The sequence below is a fragment of the Hemiscyllium ocellatum genome, chromosome 32, assembly GCF_020745735.1.
Source record: "Hemiscyllium ocellatum isolate sHemOce1 chromosome 32, sHemOce1.pat.X.cur, whole genome shotgun sequence".
NCBI lineage: Eukaryota > Metazoa > Chordata > Chondrichthyes > Orectolobiformes > Hemiscylliidae > Hemiscyllium > Hemiscyllium ocellatum.
Window position 1 is genome coordinate 20,807,817 of NC_083432.1, and position 20,082 is coordinate 20,827,898.

Below are 20,082 nucleotides of genomic sequence, written 5' to 3' on the forward strand. Positions count from 1 at the left end.
TTCTTTCGCTAAAGCATTATGGACGCTCATTTTAAAGCAATTTCCTCCTGCTACTTGTCCCCCCCTCCTCAAGTTTGCGGCTAGGGAGGGTTGAGCTACTGCTGCCACAGACACTGCCATTTCCAGTCCCTAAAGCGAGTATTGGCAACCATGCGGGGTGAAGATGCCAGCCAGTCTACCTGTCTGAGGCTACACTCTCCAATGCTTTGAACATGCAACCTGTAACTGCCAGTCAGTACCAAACCTTCCCATTGAAATCTCCTACAGACTCCTCTTGCCGATTGTGCTGCCCTATCCTACAACCCCGCTCCCCATTCCCCGCGCCATAGTCACGCCCCTTCATCGTTTTCTCCCAAACCCACACACTTTATGTTCACCGCCGGATCTGAGGTCGTCTTAGTTCTGTCTTTCATTCAGCTTGCATGAATTCAACTGGGTCTTGCTGAATAGAAGATCCGCGGATCCTTACGCTCCATCTCTTTTAAGGTTTTCAGCTCCCTGAGGTTTTCTACCAGGACACAGTAACTCATCTTCTAGCCTCATCTCTCCATTAGGGCATTTCACTCACTATGCTTCCACTGCCTTGCTCTGCGCCCCATCTTCTTTCCAAAGTCTTATGCTCCCTGAGGTTTCCTACCAGGGTTCGGCACGTCGTCTCCAAAAACTAAATGGCTTCTTTCCCCAATCTCATGCTCCCTGAGGTTTGCTACCAGGGCTTTCCCCACTCTCATGCTCCCTGAGGTTTGCTACCAGGATTCGTCACGTCATCTCCAAATAATAAATGGTGCCACCGCCACTGCAAACTTAAAGGTTCCCGACCCCTCTGTTGCACTGTGGGTGCTCACGCCTGCCTTTCATTTTTCTCTGTTACACTCCTGGCCAACGCTCTCTTTTGTCCCCCACCGCACCTACAGTATCGGCAGCACTTTGTCGTCGCCTTTTGCTTGAAGGCATTATACATACAATCGCCTCCCACAGGGATCAATACTCAGCTCCTGCCCAAATCCTTCAGTCTCTTCAACTGCAAGTAGTCCTCTCCAACTCATCTGTTCGTATCTTTTGCAAGGCGCTGGTTCGCGCTGACAACAGCAGGGTCACCAGGTTCCTTTATGATTCTTTTCCCGGGGTATCTTTTAAAGGCTGTTACTTCCCTCAAACTGATCAAATCCTCAAGTGTCAAACGGAGGAAAGTGCTACACAGACAATTTCTGTCCTGACCTGTCTGACCATCCTTTTATGATTCTCTCTCTCTCCCTCTCCTTTACACAGGGATGAAGTCCGATATGCCGGCAGCACCTGCGCATTCTCTTTTGGCTATGACACACGGCCCTTCACACACACAGATCCTTGCATACACAAGGATTATACTTGCACCTCTCTCGTTCTGTATCTCGTTTGGGGGGTCAAGTCCCCTCAGGCAAACAGTCCAATTTCGTCCCACCGCAAATCTCCTAATTGCCCAGAGTTTTACATTGTCCCCCTCTCCATAATCATCATCATCATATCTTATACTGAGCTGGCTGGAAACACATAGGCCACCGCATGCACCACTCCTCTCATTGCTCCAGGTCAGCACAACCTTGAGACGGGACCTGACGGGGAGGTGCAGAAAGAGAGGGGATCATGCAACCCCACCTTGGCACGGTTTCTACGTAGAGTTTGGGTTGTTGCCCTTCTACACCGACATGGGTCTGTTCCTCTTACCACAGACCTCATGTCCAGAAGTATTGACTGGAGAATTTGAGGACTGACTCCCGTCCACTCCGGTCTCCCAGACATGCCACCCCAAAGACCCCATACAACACAACACTTTATTTCCCATTGTAGTCACATAGTTCCTGACTGACCCTGCCATATATCACCCTGGAGATGCGGGGACTCCTTTTTACTGCATTCCCACAGCCCCATCTCACTGATTTAAAGGTGATGAGGTATCATTACTTTTCAACCGGACCCCCATACGTTGAGCTCCACAGGAGACGCCGCTGCCACCAACTCCGACAACACGACAGCCTGTGTGTGACCTCCTACAAACGGACAGGGACATATCCAATACATGCTGTAATGCGACTTCCGCTCGTGAGCCATGATACCGGGTTTTTTTTTGCTTGCGGCCGGTTGCATTAAGGGCGGGCGACGGGGGACCTGCCAGTTAGTCTCTCCATTGGTCTATTACCGCCTTTGCATGAGCTCGGGGTTCGGGCGTAGTAGATGCTATCTCTCCGGTGCATGTCAGCTCCCTCAATGGTTTTCTTCCGAATTCATCTGATCCTGTTGTACCCATGACTAACTTTTCATCTTCATCCACACTGAATGAAGCCTGGTTGTCCAAAGAGCCCCTACTTATTTATTTTGCCCATTTAAATTGGGGATATGTGAATTGATCCTTCCATAACAGCGGGTGGGGGAGATGTACTGTGTGCCCTGGCAATCGAGACACTGCTGTTCTCGCAAGCGGCCCTTGCGGACTGTCCAGTATTCCGGACTAGCCTCAGCCACTCTCGGAGGCCACTGACCATGCTACTGAGCTGCCCACGTCTGTCCTTGTGGCGGTGAAATGGATGTCGCCATCTATTACTCAATGCAGCACGACTGGTTAGCCAATGACGGGTAAGATCCCTCGGGCGAGGGACAACCTAAGACAGGCACAGTCGCGCATTGACATCGGAACGGGTGGCCTCCGTTCGTCTCCATTTGATGAGATTTCTGCCTGCTTGCATCCGTGTCGGACGGTTGGACAGCACTGCTGCTCTCTGGACCATACTGATCTACGGGACCACCGGGGCACAGTACAGTTTCACACTGGGTTTCAGATCTCTAGCGGGTACCTAACTGCTGGTACCAGGCTGTTCCTACTCCCTTTCCAAACTTACAATGCCTATTTACATTTGCCGGCTCTTTGGACTACAGACTTGCGTTTACTAAATGGCTTACTCATTCTAACGCACTCGCGTACATTTCGCCAGCTCTGAATGACTTATTGCAATGCTTGTCTAATCCTGTGCTTTTCGTTATTTCTGCAGACACTGCCTCAATTACTTCAACTATTAGTTTAGCTTAGCATGCAGCTGTGACTATCTATTGCTTAATTGTGTAGCCGCGCATTTTTCAGGGCACCCTTCATCCCCATATGACTGTCTCCCTAGAACCGGTGAGTCTGGTCGATACAACACCGGACACCAGTCACCTCGTGGGGTTGCGTTCCTTACGGGATAAGGGGGTGTGGCCTCTTTCGAGGCCAAGGGAGGGAATGTTGGGGAGAATCTGCTATCGGGGTACCTACATTGGGGCTAGGGAGGGGAGCACCATTATTAAAGCAGACGCTGTCAGGTACCAGCTAAAACACAGCCATGTAAAGTAAACCCAGCCACTGCAGGACTGACTGCCTGAGGCCACATTCCTGGGGGATTAGAACATGTCCGTCAGTTTCAGATCATCCTGTTACACTCTCATTGTTAATAAAGGAAACCGGTAACTATCGGATAGTGTAAATCGCACCGATACTACACTTGATTGATAAAGTACTTGCTAATGCCTCCGCTGACGTCAAACTCATTCGGGTCCTGTGTTAAATGATAATACCTGTATATTCAACTATGGAGAACTATTGTGAACGCCCAGACAGCCAGGCGCATAGCAATGAGGAAACCCTTCCAAACAATAAACTTTTAAATTACAAGATCGGAAACTGCTAAACCCAGGATGTCTACCCATTGTTCAGCACAGCAGGAGCTGGACAGGTATCTCGGGGCAGCCAATAGAGACACTAATCCCTTCACAGACAGGTGAACCGACCAATGAGAGAACCGAACGAGGGGAACCTGACCGGGAACTCGAGGAAGCGCGAAGTATAACTGCTCCAGGACCGTAGAGGGAGACAGAACGCCTTCTCCAACGAATTGCATGCCTTTGAATTCGTTGTATAGTTTGCCAGTCTTGATTCTGTAATAAACGGTGTTTTTGCTCCAAACTATAGCCGGTCTGATCTCTCCTTCCAAAAGAACACGTGGAGACGAGACCCTACGGGTCCGTCCCAACATTTAGAATATTCATGTTTTGAGATAACACAAAAACACGGATGAAGGAATCAGCAGCAGTTGTCCTGAAGCTGGGAGTGAATTTTTTTTTCATTTTGCTTCCTTCTGTTCAAATTAATTTGACTAAAACAATTACATTTGTTTCTTAAACTGGTTTTAAAAAATCCTACTTGCCCAGTTAGAAGAGACAGCTTCATTCTGATTATTTCCTGTTCATTCATTCTACTGAGAAAGATATTTGGAGAGAGGGAAATCAGAATTACTCCCAAATAATAATAATGGAATTTCAGAAGAACAACAGATTAATGTAAACTGGCCTCATATGTCAGAGGATATCTGTGAAATACTGTCTGTTCTGATATAACACAATAATGCAATTTTGCATTATATTGGCGCCATTTAAACTAATGGGGCTAAAATTGTATTATAGCCAACACGGATAAGGAAAGCTCATGTTCTACAAATAATGGTCTATATTCTTCAAAAGCAAAAAAGTCAACTTGTTGTGGAAAAATACATATTATAGTAGAACCAACTGTAATTGGCACACCTTTACTAATTCTAACACTGCCTTGACCTTCCTGTTAAATATCTAAAGAAAAACTATATCAGTTCAGACTACATTCACTGAAGTTTAGAAAAATTCAGAGTATCTCATTTGAACCCTCTAATATTGTAATAGGACTAGACAGAATGAATGCAGGATTGATGTTCCTGATGATTGGGGAATGCAGAACCAAGGGTAACAGTCTATGGGTAGGCCATTTGGGACTTAAATCAGGAGAAAGTTCTTCATCCAGGGAGTGGTGAGCCTGTGGAATTATCTGCCACGGACTGTGGTTAGGGCCAAAATAGTGAATGTTTCAAGAAAGACTAAATAATTATTGGGAGAAAGCAGGGACAGGGTATTGAGCTGATCAGCCATGATCCTATTGCATGGTGGAGCAAGCTCATAGTAGGCCATTCAGCTCTCTTATCTTCTAAAGTGTTTGTATGTGTCTTTCAATGGTCTATTTATCATTAGCAAGGACCTAAATGTCCTTTAACGAATGGTACCTGCCATCGTTATCAAATCTAGCCTATTTGGAACTCAACCTTTTCTGCTCTCTAACCTAGGAAGCCATTCATTTTTATCAACTGGCAGAGGTTAAAGAACTGGCAGGTGAATTGGCCATGCTAAATTGCCCGTAGTGTTACGTAAGGGGTAAATGTAGGGGTATGGGTGGGTTGCGCTTCGGCGGGTCGGTGTGGACTTGTTGGGCCAAAGGGCCTGTTTCCACACTGTAAGTAATCTAATCTAATCTAAGAAGGCCTGTCATCAGCACCTGGAGCAATGGGCAATAATGCCATCTTGAGTGATGCCCATAACCTGTGAACATTATTGAAAAATGTGGCCATGTTTATGTATGCAGCTCATTTCAGGAGTGATTTTCTTCCACAGGGGATCAATGACCACAAATGCTTTCACCAAGGTCTACCAGCCAATTGATGTACTCAATGAGTATGTTAATAGGCTTAGTGTGTTATTTAGTGACAGATTGTCATTTAAATAACAATACTCCATATACCCTCAGGAGAAACCCTTCATATTAGTAGTATTGCAGACAAGTGAACTATGATTGATGACAGAAAGGCACACCTCATTTAGATTTAAAATTAGATTTGTTGACTTGTGTACTCCAAGTTACAGAAGAAAAAGAGTGCACTGATAAGTGCATAATGTGACCCGACACGCCGCCATCTGGGGTACAAAGTGCCGAGGTACAAATCTTAGATGCAAAAGGATAAGAAAATGCTGAAAAGCAGTTACAATGCATTATGGTAACAGCATAAGTTAGCAAAATAAGAAATAAAGCTTAAAAAAATAGACATCACAGTCTCTCCACAAGAGCTTCCACGTAGTCTGACCAGATTCCACTCCCAATTAGTAGCCATCCTTGCTCCAAGGTTGCTATTTGGGCCAGGAGAACAGAGGAAGAGCAGGAACTTGATACCTTTTGGTTCAGTTCTTTGTTTTATTCATCTCATTTGATCCAAGATTTTATGCATTCTTACATTATAATGATGCACCATTTCTGAACGGGCTTTTCATACCATTGTATCTGAGCAAAATGAATATTCCAAGACATTGGAAGCAGATTGGATGAAGTAAGGTGACAAAGTACTTGTAGGTGATGCCAGTTTGTGAACCTGACCTGCTTCTACCCTCTTGCTTTTCCCCAAGGTAGCATTGAAGAGAACCAGAGAAATGCTCCCTGACCAGTTGGGTAAAGAGAGATTTTGGTGAGGTAGTTAATTTAATTGAAAAGTCTGAAAGCCTTAAATCCCAAATTTACAGTATGAAACATGCCTTGATGAGTTGCTGATAGGTCAGAAGACATGCACGATAAGCACAAATGTTTTGATGAGGCTGATTGCCTGGAAAGGCTTTAATCTGAGAAGCTGAAAAGACTACTGTTCAAAGTACTTTTCTCAGTGTGCTTTCACTGTTGCACTTTTTTTTAGAAGGCACTTGACCTGCATAACACTTCCTGTGTCACCTAACCCTGAAGAAAACTGAATAAGAGTATATTTTTTACTTTTATTTTGAGTATTATTGACTTCTCACCTTCAGCTGTGCTTTGTTGGCAGCCCTTACTGCAGCAAGGGAGCAGATTATTCAGCTCCACTTTGAACTCTGTTGTGAACTAAGAACAAACGTCATGCCACCATTAGCAATTCCAGCAGCAGCCGGAACAACGTGTGTAGCAGCAGCATCTCCTTAGCTGCAAGCTCCTCCATAGGACAGAGAGATCCAGCTGGAAGGAGACAAGAGCATTGAAACAGTCATCAGGCAGAGGTGCAGAGCCCTCTCGATTATAGCTGGAAAATTCATGCCTCAGAAGAGTCAAAGTTTCACAATAAGTTGTTTCTGGCATCTGAAGCTCCCTGGAAGAAGACCACCTTCCCAATTGAGCAAATGGACAGACCTCAGTAACTGAAGAAGGACTTATGCCTGAAGCTTCGACTCTCCTGCTCCTCAGATGCTGCCTGAACTGCTGCGCTTTTCCAACACCATACTTTTTGACTCTGGTCTCCAACATCTGCAGTCCTCACTTTCTCTACACCTCAGTAACTGCTGACAAGGTGCTTCCCACTGGAGGCTAACCTGCTCCCTCAGTCACCAGGTTATGTACTTTATTCCCTGCGATGAGGGAAACTGGTGTGACAATTCAAAGTAGTTAGCTGAAGACAATGGAGATGCATCATTTATGAAGGATGACTAAGGCTTCAGTGGAAGAGAGCAACAGGGAGAGAAATGGCCAACCAGATGAGGATGTAATGTGCAATGGAGAGACACTGAGAATGAATGGAGCTGTCCAATGTGGTGTTCTGAGCTTTCTGTTGTAGGGGGATGTTGGGAAAGTCATGTTTGGGCTTGGTACCTGCAACTATCACTCACCCCTCTGACCTCTCAAATGTCCTGATTCCTCCTGGTGAACTGTACCCAGATTGGAGGGAGCAGAAGTCTGCTGCTGTTTCCTTGGCCACTTACATGTACATCTACTTGGTTAAAGAGCTTGTCAACTTCCTCCCATCTTTGGTAGAGCTCACAACGCTGTGTCCCTCTGACTCCCATAACCTCTAAGTAACACTGAAAGATCTGGAGCAGACCTCCACGAGGTCCCCTTTCCCTTTGTGTGATTACTGAAAGCTGAAAAATCTTAACATTGGTGATTTACATATTGTGGTCCCTTTTTAATTAGAAATTCTTGCTTTGACAAGATGGGTCATCCCACCTGCTTCCCAAAATGATCAGGGGACACATGTGGAGGATAGCATTTGGGTTGTTCTGATAAAGTAAGTGGTGGGCATGTGTCCAGAGAATCCGGTTTCAAATCAAAACTGGCTCTGTCACCTTTTCCTTAAAGACTAAAGCTGGAAGATTAAATTTGGGTCATATGACCTCCTCCTTACCTTCGTTCTGATCTTTACTACTGCTTCTCTGTTGATATTATTCTTAATGGTAATCGTCTAATTATTCACCTATGAGATGGAGCTATTTGACACCCTTTATCTTTATTTTTATTTTCAATTAGCCAGGAAGGATCCACTATCCTACCTCTTCCTCCCAGTTATAAAATTTGCATCGAACATTTAATTATTCCAATTGTATAAAGTAGATTATAATTGTGTCCTTAACTTCCTGATATAGCACAAAGCTGTAGGCCTTGCATAATGAATCCATAAGGAAGTCATGGGTCACAGTTTTCATAGAATCCCTACAAGTGTGGAAGCAGGCCATTTGACCCAGCAAGTCCATACTGACTCTCCAAAGAGCATCCCTCCCAAACACACCCCTCTACCCTATCCCTATACCCCTGAGCCAGGGTGTCACCCCGTGATAGGATGCAGTGTTATATGTTAAGGTATGAGGATTGATCATCTTCACAGTTGCATAGTTTGTAAGTAAAAAGCAGACCATAGCAATTAAATTTCAGGTCTCCATCTACTCTTGCTCTGAACATTCTGAAAAGTTAAATTAAAGCAGCCTGTAATTGCTTTGCTCTTAATGTCAAGGAAGTTACTGAACAGCTACACTGATAGTTTAAAGAATAAGAGAAAGGGATCCAGCAAAAATATTTTTGGAAGCTTGGAAGGCGATTAACAAGTAAAGCCTCAAATACATTCCAGAGGCAAACAAAGTAAATATGAGACTGGGGAGGGAGGAATTTATTTTCCTTGGATATTGGGGCTGGTTTTCAGGTAGATGAGATCAATAGAGACCAGAAGGTTACATTTTACCAGAATCAAAATCAGTAGTATGATGGTATGAGGGATTTATTCTGTCCTGGTTCTGTTGAAGAGAGGTGTTATCAACCTGTTGCAAAGGTGTCTGCTTTGTGGAAAGCGGAGTAAATAGGTTTGGATTTAATTTTAGACAAAGAAGTATGAGTGGGTGGAGTCAGGCTCACACACACATGGGGTTTTCGTTTTTGCTTTCAGTTGTTCAAGATTTTTTTGGGGGGGAGAATTGAAGCTGCTAGATCAAGCTCTCTCGCTGCTGCTGCAAAAAGCTTGTGGTCTCTCTCTCTCTCCATTGCTAGATTCATTCTTTGTGTTACCTTCCTCATGGACTGGAGGAGAGAACAAGTGAGCAAATTTGTTTTGCTGAATTTGACCTTAAGGCTTTTTTTGGGATGCTGCTGAACTGAAACAGTGGATGAGTAGTTAAAGAATATTTTATTAAGTATTTCAGTAGTAATAAATTCTTTGTATTATAGCTGTATAAGCAAAATGTATTTTGTTCTTAAAGTCTAGTCAGTTTGACTAATTGAATCACACCTGGAACACAATGCCTTACACTTGCCTTTAAATCAGATAAAAGTTAGTATCTAAGCTTTCTCCTTGATATATTTTAAGTGGGGGGGGGGGTTCATCTGGTCTGTGACAGTGGTTTAAGGGTTTAACATAAACTTGCAGGGTAACAGGACCCATCATGTAGTTTTACGAAGGAGAAAGAAGGTGCACAGATATTGGGAGAGACCTGCTAATAATGTAGGAGTTAACAAGGTATGAGCAGAATAAGAGAGAATGTAATAACTTTGAAATTTCATTGTTAGTGTATCTTTGTAAGCACACAAACCATGGAAAATACATTGGTAAACTATCGTCTTTTGACATCAACAGGGAGGTGGTCTGGAAAAGTGGGTGTTAAACATTTGTGGATTTGCAGAAAAAAAAATAGGAGAAATTGACAAAGGAGAACGTTATTATGTTAGTAGGGTTGGCCTGAAGTGGCCAGATCTATTTTGTACATAGCAGCCATAGTGCCAAGGGGGCGTGAGTACTGCAGGTGTTGACTGAGCTGTTAATTAAACAGGCTACATTGTCCTGGATGGTGCCTAACTTCTTAAGTTGCATTCAACCAGGCAAATGGAGAGAATTCCAAACTATCAGGAGATGAAATAGCCATTGCAGGATTCCTAGTCTCTGACTTGTCCTTTCAGTAACAGGATTGATAGGGCTGGTCCAGTTCAGCTTCTGTCCAATGATGACCCAGAGGATGTTGATAATCGTGCACACTGGCTGCTGGTCACTGCCAGGCTGGTAGTCTGTGCTAGTGATAACCTGTCTTTGGGAAGAATACCTGAAGCCTGGATTGTGTCTGGCCATCCATGAAGCACCTCAGAAATTCCTCCCGGTCTCACCTTGAAGCCTGCCCCTATTGGACAAAAAGGATTCCACCCAAAAGTTCAGATCAGTGACCTTTCAACAGAGGAAAAGACTTTTATTTCATAAGTCCTTCAATAAATTCTGTGTAATGCTGCATATCATTTTGCAGAATGACATGTTTCACAGTGCCAAGTTCTTATTTTTTTCATAAATAATTTGAGTAAGTAAATGACTGATCTTTGTGCAAATTCAAACTTTTCTGAAGAAGAGTCAACTTTTCAACAGCGGGTGGTAAGTTTCACTTAACGGCATTTGGATAGTCTTAAGAACATCAATGACCTGACACGGGGTTTGTCAAAATGGTGAGGTTAGGAGCTGAAATTTTGGCCTCCAAAAAAAAAGTGACCATGTCGAGCTCTGACTGAGTTATAACAACTGCTCTCGCTAACAGAACCGGCCCCCCATCATTACCCTTCTCAGTGGGAGACCGTGACTATTTCCAAGCCAAATAGGATGACAGTGAATGGGAGGGTGGGAAAGGAGGAAATTTTGGGAAGCACTGGTTTAGAGAAACAGCTCTGCTTGGGGGGGGGGGGGAGGATGTGTTATCTAAAGAAAGGATTCTCAGTCAACTCGCTTTGCAGCTGATGGATAACGCGATTTGATTGCAGCCAAGTGGTTTGATTTCCCATCATCGAGAAGAAAACAAACAGTGGTGACATTATTGTTCCTCATTGCAGGATTCTGGGATGTAGGCTGGCTTTATCTGGACTGCTGCATCGAACTGGAATGCAGCAGGTGCCAAAGGCTCGGAGCGGAATGAGAAAGAATCTCCTCTTTCATCCTCGGAGTTGCTGATGGAACAGACTGCGGGAATATGATAGACAGCTTCCAGCCCCTCTGCAGATCCTCATCATAACACCTTCCTTTGTATGAAGAGGGGGCGGGGAGGAGGGGGGGCCAAGGCAAAGGGTTGGGGAGGGGGGAAAGTAAACTTCAAATATAGATTTTAACCTTCAACATTGTGTAAAAAGATATGCAACCATGACTTTTGTGCCGTCCTGGATTCTTGTTGTAATCTCCTACCTCAGTTGTCCTACAGGTAAGCTAGTGCACTTATTTTCCTTTTGAAAATTGGCGCTTTTCGGATAAATGCCGATGCATCCGTTTTTTCCCCCCTCTTCTCGTCTGGGCGAAATTTAGCTTACACTTTATTTTTGGGAACCTGCAATTCATCCATTATTTTCAATGCGGTTGCTGCATCCACACTCTCTGCATTGCTCAGCAGGATGGGGACCGTCATCACCACAGCGTCGCCTCCTGGGCTGTTCCTTTTCCTCACAAACCAGTCACCCTTCACACCCAAATTTCAGAATCGATCCCTAATCGGGCATCTTCGATTTTTGCAGTGTACTTTTTCACGGTATTGTTGTTATTCTTGAAGGGTTTATCAAAGCTGAGCTCCAGGCGGGGAAGAACGTCAGGTCACTCTTACAAGAGACCACTAAACCTCAGCGATTAATCCACGATGTTCACTCAGGAAAGGAAATCAAACACAACCGACTGAGCACCAGGGTCCGGAACAACAGCACAGCTTCTCATGTAGGTTTTTTTTATTTAGCGTTCTGTGTCCAATTGCTATTTTTCTGGGGAAAAAAAGGTTAAAGATGTTTTTTTGTTTCAATGCCATTATGGACAAGACTTTATTTTTACAATCAAAGAAATGTTCGGCAGAATGAATTGTTACTCTAGTGATAATACTGTAAATGGTGCTTTGGGACAGGACTGTATGCACAGCCTGTTTAACTCCTGCGGGGATCTTGTCGTTTGAACAGTTTCCTTCGGTTCATTTTATAAACCATACATGGAACAGGATTCCGCAGCACCACCACCTTCTGTTTGCTCGGTGTGTTGTCTGCCACTGCATTGCATGCGTCAGCTGGGGCTCAGTTGGTAGTACAATCCCTTTTGAGTCTCAATGTTCTGGTTTGAATATGAGAGTCGAGGCTGACAGTCCAAAGCAGGACTTAGGGAGTGTTGCCCAATGGGAGATAGCCGCCTTCAAATGAGACCAGAGCCTCATCAACTTCCCAGAGTGAATTTAAATAATCCCCTTTAGTACCATGTTGAGGAAAGCAGGGGTGTAGTTTCCAGCTGTCCCACCCAAGGATCATTCTCTGCCAATATTGCAAAGTCATTATCCAGGCCTTGCTGGGAGCTTGCTGTGTGCATATTGACCATCATATTCCTATATGACAGCAATGACCACACTTAAAAAATATTCCTTGGCTGTAAAGCACTTTGAGAGGCTGGTAATTATGAAAGATGCTAGATAAGTGCAAGTGTTTTTGTTCAAGTCAATAAAATGCTGGTGAATTAGTTGCAGTTTACAGTATTTTTAATGTAACAGATACCAATCAAATCCTAAAAAGAATTAAACGTACATTAAGCAGTTTAGTTTTTGTTTAATTTGCATTTAAAATGTTTGGAGATAAGGTCCTATTGGAGTATTTTTAAAATTGTCATTTTTTAATAACACCGTCTATTCTGTTTTATAGTTTATTCACCTTGCACAAGCAAGCTTCCTGATAGAAGTATTTGGTTCATCCTTCATTTTGGACCTAGATTTGAACCAGTGAGTATTGTATTCAGAACTGTCAAACAACAGGTGAATGTGAGAGTGGAATTGTTCACCCAAGAGAGTGCAATAAGTTTAAAGGGGCTGGGATTTCTGATGGCCAGATAATTTTTTCTGCAGTGTAGATGGGAATTACACATGGAAACCCTGAGGAATTGCTGGATTCCATAGCTTAAGAAAATGTCTGTGTAAACCAGAGGGTTCAGCACTGCTGCCTGACAGCACCAGGGACCCAGGTTCAATTCCAGCTTTGGGTGATTATCTGTGTGGAGTTTGCACATTCTCCCCATGTCTCTGTGTGGGTTTTCTCCGAGTGCTCTGGTATCCTCCCACAGACCAGAGATGTGCACGTTGGGTGAATTGGCCGTGCTCGATTGCTCATAGTATTCAGGAATGTTTAGGTGAGGTGCATTAGTCAAGGGAAATGTAGAGCAATAGAGGTAGAGGTTGGGGAATGGGTCTGGGTGGGTTACTCTTCGGAGGGTTGGTGTGGACTTGTTGGGCTAAATGGCTTATTTCCACACTGCAGGGATTCTATGAATTGAATACATAGTCTAACCCTTCAGTAACTGTTAAACTGAATTTCCAACTTTATGCACACACGCATCCAAGTACGCCTCCTCTTGACACCATATGCCCCCCCAGATATCCTACAGCTCTCCTCTGGGACCCAGCAACACACTTCTGCCCAGGATCTAACATACTAGGTACTGGACACAACTATGTATGCCATTCCAGGAAGCTGGCTCCTCATCACATCTCTTCCCCCAACACACACACACACACACAATCAAATGCTAACACCCCAACCCCACCCCCCCAAACTGACCAAGGTCAAGAGAATGAAAGATTAGTGGGGATATGCAGGAATGTAGAGTTGAGCTTAAAATCAGATCAGCTATGATCTTATTGAATGGTAGAAGTTTGAAGGGTAAGAGAACCTAAGTTCCTTTTTATTTTGCATGCTTATTTTGTAAAGGATGTAATAGCATCGGCATTGTAGGCAGTGCAGAGATCAGGACGAATTTCTTCTGAGGGCAGTAAATCTGTGGAATTCTTTACTGTCAAAGCTGTATATGCTCAAGGATAAAGTTAACAGATTTTTAATTAGTAACAGAATCAAGGGATTTGTGGTAAAAGTAGAAAAATGGAGGTGAGAATGATCAGATTTGCAATGATTTCATTCAGTGGTGGGGCAGACTCAATGGACTGAATGGCCTATGTCTGCTCCTGTCTTACGGTCAAATGGTCCAAGCAAGAATCAGGTGGAGACAATCACATCACTACAGATCCCACTTTCTCCAGACTGGTGTCAGTTCCCATGAACCATAACCCAATTATCCCACAGCAGTGTTTGAGCCACACCTTAATCTCTCTCATCTGATCTGCCCACACCAATTTGCACATGGCACAGTTAGTAATGCAGAGATTGCGACCTTTTAGGGTTCTGCTTATTAATCTGGCACCTGTCTCCTCATACTGACCATAAGAATTTCCACGTACATCCTGCCTGTGTCATTTGTACATACATAAACCACAATGTCTGTGTCCCCCCACACCCAATGCAAGACTCTTTCCAGCCCTGACTGATGTCCCAAACCCTGCCAACTAGGCAGGCAGCTCAATATGTAGAGAAGTTGGTTAAGATGTGCATCACTTTGGTTTATCCTTAGTCCTTTCCTGCCACCATACTGAGAAATATGGGATGGATGAATGCAAGTTTCAAGGTATTTGGAACTTAGACAGGGCAGGGAGGCAGCTGTGGATAAAATTGACCTTCCATTGATTTTCAATTGACTTTAAGGAGTTCAAACAGCATGTGATTCTCTAATTAGCCATTTTGTGCTCACATTAAAGACTAATTTTACCTCTAATGGGTCACTTTTGAGAGTGCCATAAATGCTGGGGATTTTAAATTATTTATTGAATGAACTGAGAGAAATTTGAAATATGACAATGTTGGGGAGTGTGCAGCAGCAAAGTGTTGAGGCAACCAATTTTGAAGATTGTGAAGTAACTGTGCTTTTTGGAAAATAATTTTCTTGTGAAATAAGCAAACCATTATTCCAACCTCATACATGCTCTGATCAAAATGTACTCACTGAACACTCGTCACATCACAGAGCGAGCCCATTTACCTCGGGGATATGAATTTGGCCATCGTCTCCCAAGTTCCTTGATTTTTGTTATTCAAGACCTGAAACAATTGTCCAAAATATCTGCTCCTTTGCTTCTCCCAAGTTCTTGCCCAGTGATGAGGAGACGTACGGCAGCAGCCGAGTAATAAAAGAAAAGTTTTACTTCTCTTCTTCAGAAGGAGTTCCAGTCAGCAGGTTACCACCCAACAGTGTACGAGAGGAAAACTTTCTGAAGTTGGGAAGGAGTGCATTGGAGAACTGACGTTCCAGAGGGAATGCCTGTGTCCTTTCTTCTGTCTTACTTTGCATTGTTGATCACTTTTTATAAAGCGCTCTTAAAAAAAAGTAAGAGCCTGTTGTGATAAAATTAATCTTCTAAACTGTGGCACTTAATAGGAAATTGCAATTGCTATTAAAGTCTTTGATTTATTGAGCAATAGATGAGTATTTTTAGCAAAAGATGTCAAGCCAATGCATGTCTAGATGCCTGGTTTCTTGTCTCCAGTTAGTCTTGAGGAGAGCAAGTTTGAAAGTGGTTTTGTAAAATCTAAATTGTTGGACCTCCCCCATTTGTTAGTGCTTCTGGATGACAGTATGTTGTGTTACAATGTAACAATCAGATATTAGGTCACATTGGATGCTCAAGAATTAGTAGCAGATCAAAAATCCCAAACAAAGCGATTGACAGAATAGGATGTGAATGCTGAAAACTAACAACACACCAATTTTTCTAAGAAAATCTGACGCAGGATCTGAAAGTGAGCCTTGAGTAATTAGAAAGTCCTTATCTATCTTGGAATGTGGAAGTGTACAGTAATACTTATGAACATGTGCACAAAATAAAGAAAATAAGATTAATTGTAACAAATACTCTGCTAATGCAGTTGTAATTTAGCTGCATTATCTTCATTGCCACTTGTATCTGGGTGAGTTTTACAACTGTTTATTCATTTAGACAGAGTGCAATGACTGAATGTTGGCACTTGTATAAAGTGATTGTCATTGTCAAGGCCAATCTTTTCTTTGCTCTTTGCTGGTTAGAGATGCTTTATGCTGGGAATTATTGAAACCGTTATTTTTTATTGAAAGATCTGGATAGCACCTTCCCCCCCGCACCCCCTTCTTCGGAATGTTAGGGATGTTATCAAACAAAAGTCTCCAATTTTCCTATCTCCAAAATGTCCTACAGCTAATGTAAAACGATTCAAGAGATTGGGTAAAAAGATACATAAACTTATTAGAGCTCATGTTTATATAGACCAAAAGGCATTAGGTAATGTAGTATATTGTAGTCTGTAGCAAAATTGAAGAGGCATTCGTAGTGTAGCTACAAAACTGATGGAGAAACAGAAGCAGAGAGATTGGTGAATGGTTGAATTTCAGATCAGAGAGAAATGTATAGTAGGGCCACATATTTTATATATTAATAACTGGGACATGGGTATTATAAAGGGGATAATTTCAAAATTGGAAATAAAGGAATAAATAGAAACAACAAATTAAATGGTACAACTTTAAACAGAAACAGAGTAGGTTTCACGGGTACAAATCTTTAAAGTGGGAAGCAATGTTGATAGCTGTTTTTTAACAAAACATGAGGACCTGGGCTTCGTAAATACAGTTATGAAGGTGTACAAAATATTTTGAAATCACTGTTTATGCTTCAGCTGGTGTTTTCTGACTATTTCTGCATAAACATTTTCAGAAGGATGACAAAGCTTTAGATGGGGCGCAGAGGGGATTTACAAGAAAGGCAACATGGATGAAGGTGTACTTATGGTTCTGTTCGCCGAGCTGGGAATTTGTGTTGCAGACATTTCATCCCCTGTCTAGTTGACATCCTCAGTGCTTGGGAGCCTCCTGTGAAGCGCTTCTGTGATGTTTCCTCCGGCATTTATAGTGGTTTGTCTCTGCCGCTTCCGGTTGTCAGTTCCAGCTGTCCGCTGCAGTGGCTGGTATATTGGGTCCAGGTCAATGTGTTTGTTGATAAAATCTGCGGGTGAGTGCCATGCCTCTAGGAATTCCCTGGCTGTTCTCTGTTTGGCTTGTCCTATAATAGTAGTGTTGTCCCAGTCGAATTCATGTTGCTTGTCATCCGCGTGTGTGGATACTATGGATAGCTGGTCGTGTCGTTTCGTGGCTGATTGGATGAAGGTCTCCACCTTTGTGCTAAATGGGAAGATGATCAGGTTGATCTCCTTAGAACAGAAAGTAAGGGCAGATAGGTGTACAGGTTTTCAAGATGATGCAGAATTTCTTTGGAGTGGTGAGCTGGTATAGATTGAATGGCCTTATTCTGCACTGTATAATTCTTATAGTCTCCTGACAAGTTAACACGTTAGGAGTCAGGAGTGTGGTGCTGGAAAAGCACAGCAGGTCAGGCAGCATCCAAGCAGCAGGAGAATCGATATTTCAGGCAAGAGCCCTTCATCAGGAATGAGGTTTGTGGGTCAAGGGGGCTGAGAGATAAATGGGAGGGGAGTGGAGCTGTGGGGTTAGGGTAGCTGAGAATGCAATAGGTAGATGAAGGTGGGGGTGAAGGTGATAGGTCAGAGAGGAGGGTGAAGCGGATAGGTGGAAAGGACGATGGACAGGTAGGGCAGTTCAAGAGGGCAGTGCCGAGTTAGAAGGTTGGATCTGGGATAAGTTGAGGGGAGGGGAAATGAGGAAACTGGTGAAATCTACATTGAATCCATGTGGTTGGAGGATCCAAGATGAGACATTCTTCCTCAAGGCAGCAGTGGTAAGGTTTTGGCGATGGAGGAGGCCCAGGACCTGCATGTCTTTGGGGGAGTGGGAGGGGTGCTTAAAATTTTTGGCCATGGTGCGGTGGGGTTGCTTTGTGTGTGTGTCCCGGAGATGTCCTCTGAAGCGTTCCATGAGTAGGTGTCCTGCCTCCCCAGTGTAGAGGAGACTGCATCGGGAGCAACAGTAACTGACGTGTGAAATTGCAGATAAATCTCTGACAGATGCGGAAGGCACTTTTGGGCCCTTGGATGGAGGTGAGGGGAGGTGTGGGCATAGGTTTTGCAGTTCTTGCAATGGCAGGGGAAGGTGCCAGGAGGGGAGGGTGGATCGGTAGGGTGGTGTGGACCTCACAAGACAATCGCAGATGGAATGATCTTTATGGAGCACAGATAGAGGCAGGGAGGGAAATATATCACTGGTGGTGGGGTATGTTTGTAATGGGCGGAGGATGATGCCATGTATCTGGAGGTTGATGAGGTAGTAAGTGAGGGCTAGAGGGATTCTGTCCCTGTTGCGTTTGGAGGGGTAGGATTCGAGGGACTGGATGTCCATGGTGAAGATGAGACTTTAAGGTCCAGGTAAACAAAAGCCGTGGAGGACCTGGAGGGCGTGAGTGGTGTCCCGAATGTAGGTGGGGAGTTCCTGGACCAGAGAGAAAAGACGGTGTTGAGGTATGTGGAGATGAGTTCGGTGGAGCAGGAGCAGGCCAAGATGATAGGTCAGTCGGGCAGTCATGTTTGTGAATGTTAGGTTGGAGTTAGAACCAGGCAGTGGTAGGGTTCCCAGACTATGAGGTTGGAAGCTGTGGGTGGGAGCTCCCCTGAGATGGAGTTGTGTACAGTCTGGGAGTTGATGGTTTGGTGATGGGATGTGAGGTCATGGTCAAGAGGGTGATAGACAGTTAATAAGTAAACCAATCATCTGTAATTTGATTTCTAGCATCTGTAAATGCTCTTTGTAAATATTAAACAGTAGTTGGAGGACAAGGATCATGAATTCTGGAGGTTTGTCCTGTCTTAAAATTGAAAATGTGTTGCTGGTTAAGACTCCTGTCTTAAAATTGCAAAGCATATTTGATTTTAATACATAAAATCCCAACAGTGTGGAAACAGGTCATTTGGCCCAATGAGTCCACATTGATCCCTCTAAAGAGTATCCCACCCAAACCTATTCCCCTACCCTATTAATCTACATTTCCCCTGACCTACTCATCCATGAACTCTGTGGATAATTTAGCATGGCCATTTCCCCTAACCTGCACATTTGTGGACTGTGGAAGGAAACCAGAGCACCCTGAGGAAACCCACACAGACACGGGGAGAATGTGTACACAGACAGTCACCCGAGGCTGGAATCGAACCTGAGTCCCTGGCGCTGTGAGGCAATAGTGCTAACCACTGGACCAGAGAAACTCCTGGGTTGACAGTATTGTTAGAAGCTTAACTGCCCCTTTAGTTTTAATCTGTTTCTTTATTTTAAGCAGTGGGAAAGGAGGTAACGTTTTGAGAATTACATGATTGAGAAGCCTTATCACAAAAATTGCTATGCTGGACATCAGTGACCAATGTCAGTGAGGACAGATGTCATTTACTGTATCAGAAATATTGTTCAATATACATAAACACGCCTTCAAGAAAACCTGTGGACTTTTTCCATACACGTGAACAATGCTTTGTATCTCAGGACTGCCTTACCTTTCAGAGTCCTGTTTTAAATTTTGAATTGAAAAAAGAAGGTACTAACTATTGACTTTGCTTCACCAATCGGTCACAAAGATGCAAATAGTGGAGCACCCCATGAATATCTGACCTGATACAGAGAGGCTCAGTGTAGAATCCTCACATTAACTGAGTGCCTTTTGAAAATCTAAGATGTTTATCGGATTTATTATTTTGAAACAGTGGTGCTGAATTAAGTATGGATTGTAAAATGGGGGAAATGTGTTCTGTTTATATTTTGCTTCTATTTAATCCTTTTAAATATGATTATTAGTTGAAGTCAATTCAGTTTCTCAGTGCAGATGTTTTGTGTTGAAGGACGTTTTTAAAAATTTGTACACAGGGTGTACGAGTATGAAGTGCGGCTACTTATTGCCCATCCCTAACTGCTGTTGAGAAAGTGTCGATGACCCAGTCCATGTGATATAGGCACACACATGGTGTTGTTAGGAAGGGAGTTCCAGCATTTCCAGCTAGCAACAGCGGAGGACCGATGATCCAGTTCCAGGTTAGGATGATATATGGTTTGGACGGGAACTTGGAGACGTTGATGGCCCCACATATCTGCTGCCCTTGTCCTTCTAGATGGTAGATGTCACAGGTTTGGAAAGTGCTGTTGAAGGGGCTTTGACAAGTTACTGTATATC

At 43.6% G+C, this 20,082-nt stretch overlaps 1 protein-coding gene across 1 annotated transcript in view; it reads left to right on the forward strand.

The window, feature by feature from the left end:
• Nucleotides 1-11,237: 11,237 nt before the first annotated feature.
• Nucleotides 11,238-20,082, forward strand: part of adam11 (ADAM metallopeptidase domain 11) — a 156,007-nt gene continuing 147,162 nt past the window's right edge. Inside the window, exons 1-3 of the mRNA XM_060848589.1 lie at nt 11,238-11,295; nt 11,638-11,795; nt 12,752-12,828. Of these exons, the coding sequence (XP_060704572.1) occupies nt 11,238-11,295; nt 11,638-11,795; nt 12,752-12,828 (293 nt within the window). The remainder of the gene's footprint in view (nt 11,296-11,637; nt 11,796-12,751; nt 12,829-20,082) is intronic.